Below are 5484 nucleotides of genomic sequence, written 5' to 3' on the forward strand. Positions count from 1 at the left end.
GTCTCTCCGGGCCCGCCCGCCGTCCCGGGGCATGAGCTCCGCCGCTGCTTCAGGCGCCGCCTCTGTCCGCTCTCGTCGTCGTAATCGTCGCCGCCGGGAGCCCAAGCGCGCCTCCGCCGAGCCCCGCGCGCGCCTGCTCGTTCGCAGTCGCACTTTCGCTGAAGGCTGGCGAGCCCGCCGCGTACTAAAAGCGGCAGGAAGTTACCTTAAGCTACATGCAGGTAGAGTTTAGTCGACGGGGATTTGAAGAGAGAAATAAAGGGCAGAAAAACCCTCGGAACAAAGAAACGTGAGCGGCGAATCTGCAGAGCCGGAACTGCAGACGATGAAGGGCGGGGCGAAGTGGACGCCGTCTCCCAGAGCAGCGTGCAAGCGCGAACCTCAGTTCCGCCTCCCCGCCTCAGTCTAGAAAACCAACGTTCGGGCTCGCGCACATTCGTCATGAGCAAGGCACTGGAGGTGGTGTAATTGATAGAAATGAAAACATCTGAGGCCGGGCCAACAGAGGAAGAGAGGTAAAGGGATGGAGAAGTCGAACGGAAAGGCGACAGGAGCTGCGTTGGACATACGAGTACAGGTGCTGGGTGTCGACAAAAGGGATCTCCTGGAGACGAAGGCACGGCCCCTGGCTAGTCTCATAGTTGTCCGTTTGCAGGCTGCGGTTACATCAACAGCGCTCTGTCTCTGGTAGGGCTGCATCAATTATAACTTGAGCTACAGCTTTAAAATAAATATGAGCCCCTGAGGGATATCATAGCCTTGATTTTAAAATGGAAGAAATTCCAAAGGCTGGAGACGAATCTGCCGACCGAAATACCGGTGATGAAAAAGGTGGATGGACCAGAATGGGCCCCGCGACCTCAAGCCACACCCCCCCCCCCAGCTCAGTTCAATCGCTTGATATTCGCCTCCGCACTTTCACCTTGCTTTGGCGGGGGGGGGCATCACGCAACCTGGGAAAGGCGGGGCCGAAGCCCTTGAGGGAAAAATGGGGACTCGGGGCGGAGCGAGCCGCGTCGTTGCCAAGGCAACCGGAGAGCTGGGCTCCGACTGGCCAGAGGCGGCGTGGTGGATGAACGGACAGTAGCCGAGGCTGTACGCCTGCCCCGTTCCGTCGGCCGCCGCACTTTCGCGGCACAGAGGAAACCTCGCCTCCACTTAAAGGCAGCCTCCGCCTGCACTGACCCTAAAGGAACCTCCAAAGAGGGCAGAAACCACTTTCTTTTTCAACAGTCTGCGGAAAGGTGACTGGTAGCAGGGGCTAAGTGAAGCGAGTGATATGGACAGCCACGCGCCAAGGCTGGGGAAACGGGGAGCAGGTGAAGCCTCACCCTGACCCTGAGGCTGTCAGTGGGGCCGCCGCACGGGCCCTACCCTCCGTCCGGTGCGAGGGGAAAGCGAATCGGCGGCTCCGCGTGCAGTCCGGGCCAGCCAGAGGCGGGGCCGCGGGGGGGAGCGAGCGTGCACGACCACGTGGCCGGGGCGAGCCACACCCCTGGCTTTGTAAGGTGCATCCCTGCCAGCCCAAAAATGAACTCGAGTCCAAATCTCCGGATCCCAACGTTCTGGCCGCTCCAGCCATCCCAGGAGACTTGCGGCGGTGCAGTCCTACACCTTTATCCGGATTCATCTCCTATTTGGCCCAGCTCCACAGGATTCAGCCCGTGGATAACCACCCCTAGATATGGCCCCATCCCCGTGGGTATGTTATACACACACACACACACACGAGTCGAATTTTCTTGGGATAATTGGTTCTTTAGCAGGAGGGGACCACTGGGAGTCTGTTCAGGGTGGCTGAGCTTTGCAACCTCTTCCATAAACAACTTCCCATCCCAATACCCCCCTCCCCCGCCCCAGTCTTCAAGAAATGGCGTCGGCCCCATATTTCTGTATCACTGCCTTTGTATGAGGCTGCTTGGAACAGAGTGTGCAGTAGAGTTCAGAGTTCTGAGGTAGAGCATTCCTTTCAACGGGATCTAGAATTCCTAGCGTTGCAGAATTTTACTGACTAGACCTGGGAGGTCTCAGGAGTCCAGAGTTGCCTGGAGCTTGACTGAAAAGTCCAAGGGAGCTCATAACCCTACCGACCCAGAGTTCCTGGGTCAGGAATATTTGGAGGCCTGGGATGCTGTAGCTAAGCCAAAAGCAGAAAGGTGAACACAATGTCTTTATGGCTTGAAGGTGTATGAAATGATGTCACTACATCGGAGCAGTGCCTCAGCCTGCACACCTATGGGAGTCTGCAGCTGTGACACGTAGAAGTTGGCCACGTCCAGATCGGTGGCTCCAAAGTGGGCAGCCACATGCACACCCTCGTGCAATGTGAAGCTCACCTGACGGCCCACCATGGCCAGCAGGCTGCGGAGGTAGCGCTCCCGGAGGGCAGCTCGGGCCCGCTGCTCCTGGGACTCTCCAGAGTCTTGCACTCTGGGGCACTCCTGGACTGCAGGAACCTCTGGCTTCAGGGCGGCTCTGCGTCCATCGGGGGCAAAGCCACGGCTCAGGCCGTCAGGGCCCCGGGGGAGCCGGAGCACAGGCACAGGCACAGGAATGGTCAGTGGAGTCTGCATTGTCCTGGCTGTCAAGTGAAGAAAAAGAGCAGGAAACCATTAAATGGGAAGTGTGGGGCTGAAGGAGGGGATGGAGTGGGAGCCAAGGCTGGTCTGCAGGCTTCTCCACTTAACCCGGGCTGCTCCACTTAAACCAGGCATCTCACTTAGCCCAGGCTTCTCCACTTAAGCCAGGCTTCTCTTAACATGGGCATCTCCAGTTTACCTGGGCTTCTCCACTTAACCAAAGCACCTCACTTAGTCCAGGCATCTCCACTTAGCCCGGGCATCTCTGCTTAACCCAGGCATCTCCACTTAACCCAGGTTTCTTCACTTATCCTAGGCTTCTCCACTTAACCTGGGCACCTCACTTAACCCAGGCTTCTCCTCTTAACCCAGAAACCTCTCTCAACCCAGGCTTCACCACTTAACCTGTCTACAATTCATCCCTGTCCTGAAATCAGCACCATCTCACCCCCAGTGGCTTGGGCAGAAACTAAGTATCACAAGCACAAGAACATGAGCCCCAAGAAGGCAGGGACTTTTGTCTGCGTTTATCACAGATCTATTCCGTTTTGGTAGACAGGAATTTACCAAAGAACGAACCTCAGCCTCCTCTCTGACACACAGCCCATCCAACCCATCAGGAAATCCCCTCTTCCAAACAGATGCCCACTCACACAGGAGCCAGCTTTACAGGGCTCCCATGGGCCAAATCTGAGATGATCAGAACAATAAAATAATGCTAGGTACAGGTTATAACCCCACTGGATAAAAAAACCCATGCCAGGCACAGCAGCTCATGCCTGTAATTCCAGCACTTTGGGAGGCTGGGGTGAGAGGATTGCCTGAGCTCACAGGTTCGAGACCAGCCTGGGCAACATCGTGAGACCTTGTCTCTACAGTAAATTTAAAAAGTAGCTGGACATGGTGGCACACCTGTAGTTCCAGTTACTTGGAAGGCTGAGGTAGAAAGACTTCCTGAGTCCAACAGGTCGAGGCCGCGGTGGCCATGAGCAGCGTGCCACTGCACTCTAGCCTAAATGACGGGGACTCCAACTCAAAAAAAAAAAAAGAGGCCGGGCTCGGTGGCTCAGCCTGTAATCCCGCGCCTTTGGGAGGCTGAGGTGAGTGGATTGCCTGAGCCCACGGGTTCGAGACCTGCCTGGGCAACTTGGCGAGACCTCATCTCTACAATAAAGCAAAAAATTACCCGGGCATGGTAGCACCCGCCTATAGTTCCAGCTACTTGGAAGGCTGAGGCAGAAGGATCGCCTGAACCCAACGGGTTGAGGCTGCGGTGGCCATGAGCAGCGTGCCACTGCACTCTAGCCTAAATGACGGGGACTCCAACTCAAAAAAAAAAAAAGAGGCCGGGCTCGGTGGCTCAGCCTGTAATCCCGCGCCTTTGGGAGGCTGAGGTGAGTGGATTGCCTGAGCCCACGGGTTCGAGACCTGCCTGGGCAACTTGGCGAGACCTCATCTCTACAATAAAGCAAAAAATTACCCGGGCATGGTAGCACCCGCCTATAGTTCCAGCTACTTGGAAGGCTGAGGCAGAAGGATCGCCTGAACCCAACGGGTTGAGGCTGCGGTGGCCATGAGCAGCGTGCCACTGCACTCTAGCCTAAATGACGGGGACTCCAACTCAAAAAAAAAAAAAGAGGCCGGGCTCGGTGGCTCAGCCTGTAATCCCGCGCCTTTGGGAGGCTGAGGTGAGTGGATTGCCTGAGCCCACGGGTTCGAGACCTGCCTGGGCAACTTGGCGAGACCTCATCTCTACAATAAAGCAAAAAATTACCCGGGCATGGTAGCACCCGCCTATAGTTCCAGCTACTTGGAAGGCTGAGGCAGAAGGATCGCCTGAACCCAACGGGTTGAGGCTGCGGTGGCCATGAGCAGCGTGCCACTGCACTCTAGCCTAAATGACGGGGACTCCAACTCAAAAAAAAAAAAAGAGGCCGGGCTCGGTGGCTCAGCCTGTAATCCCGCGCCTTTGGGAGGCTGAGGTGAGTGGATTGCCTGAGCCCACGGGTTCGAGACCTGCCTGGGCAACTTGGCGAGACCTCATCTCTACAATAAAGCAAAAAATTACCCGGGCATGGTAGCACCCGCCTATAGTTCCAGCTACTTGGAAGGCTGAGGCAGAAGGATCGCCTGAACCCAACGGGTTGAGGCTGCGGTGGCCATGAGCAGCGTGCCACTGCACTCTAGCCTAAATGACGGGGACTCCAACTCAAAAAAAAAAAAAGAGGCCGGGCTCGGTGGCTCAGCCTGTAATCCCGCGCCTTTGGGAGGCTGAGGTGAGTGGATTGCCTGAGCCCACGGGTTCGAGACCTGCCTGGGCAACTTGGCGAGACCTCATCTCTACAATAAAGCAAAAAATTACCCGGGCATGGTAGCACCCGCCTATAGTTCCAGCTACTTGGAAGGCTGAGGCGGAGGGATCGCTGGAGCCCAGCAGGTCGAGGCTGCGGTGGCTGGGAACGGCCACTGCGCTCCAGTCTGGGTGACGGAGTGAGACTCCAATTCAAAAAAAAAAAAGAGAAATCCAGAGCCTATATTGACAGTAAGTACATGAATAAATAAATCAGTAAATAAAAGAGAAGGGAAAGGTCTTCCTTACTGTAGAGTAAGTAGATGTAAAAGGAATAATGGAGTTGGAAAATCATCACGGATGCAAACATTTGTGGATGAAGTTAGATGAGGTATAGGGTATCCACACAGTCTTAAAGAACCTCCACCCAGGCCGGGCGTGGTGGCTCACACCTATAATCCCAGCACTTTGGGAAGCCCAGGGGAGAGGACTGCCTGAGCCCACAGGTTTGAGACCAGCCTGGGCAACTTGGTGAGACCTCGTTTCTACAATAAATTTTTTTTTTGAGTTGGAGTCTCACTCTTGCCCAGACTGGAGTGCAGTGGCCGCTCCCGG

The 5484-nt window shown here is 55.7% G+C and overlaps 1 protein-coding gene across 1 annotated transcript; it reads right to left on the bottom strand.

Moving 5' to 3' along the window:
* Positions 1-1737: 1737 nt before the first annotated feature.
* GEMIN7 (gem nuclear organelle associated protein 7) lies at positions 1738-2583 on the bottom strand. Its single transcript, XM_008051764.2, has one exon. It carries the CDS (start codon positions 2571-2573, stop codon positions 2172-2174), a length of 402 nt encoding a protein of 133 aa, XP_008049955.1. The 5' UTR covers positions 2574-2583; the 3' UTR covers positions 1738-2171.
* Between the last annotated feature and the right edge of the window lie 2901 nt (positions 2584-5484).

This window comes from Carlito syrichta, unplaced genomic scaffold (genome assembly GCF_000164805.1).
Source record: "Carlito syrichta isolate Samal-C Ts95f unplaced genomic scaffold, Tarsius_syrichta-2.0.1 Scaffold67556, whole genome shotgun sequence".
NCBI lineage: Eukaryota > Metazoa > Chordata > Mammalia > Primates > Tarsiidae > Carlito > Carlito syrichta.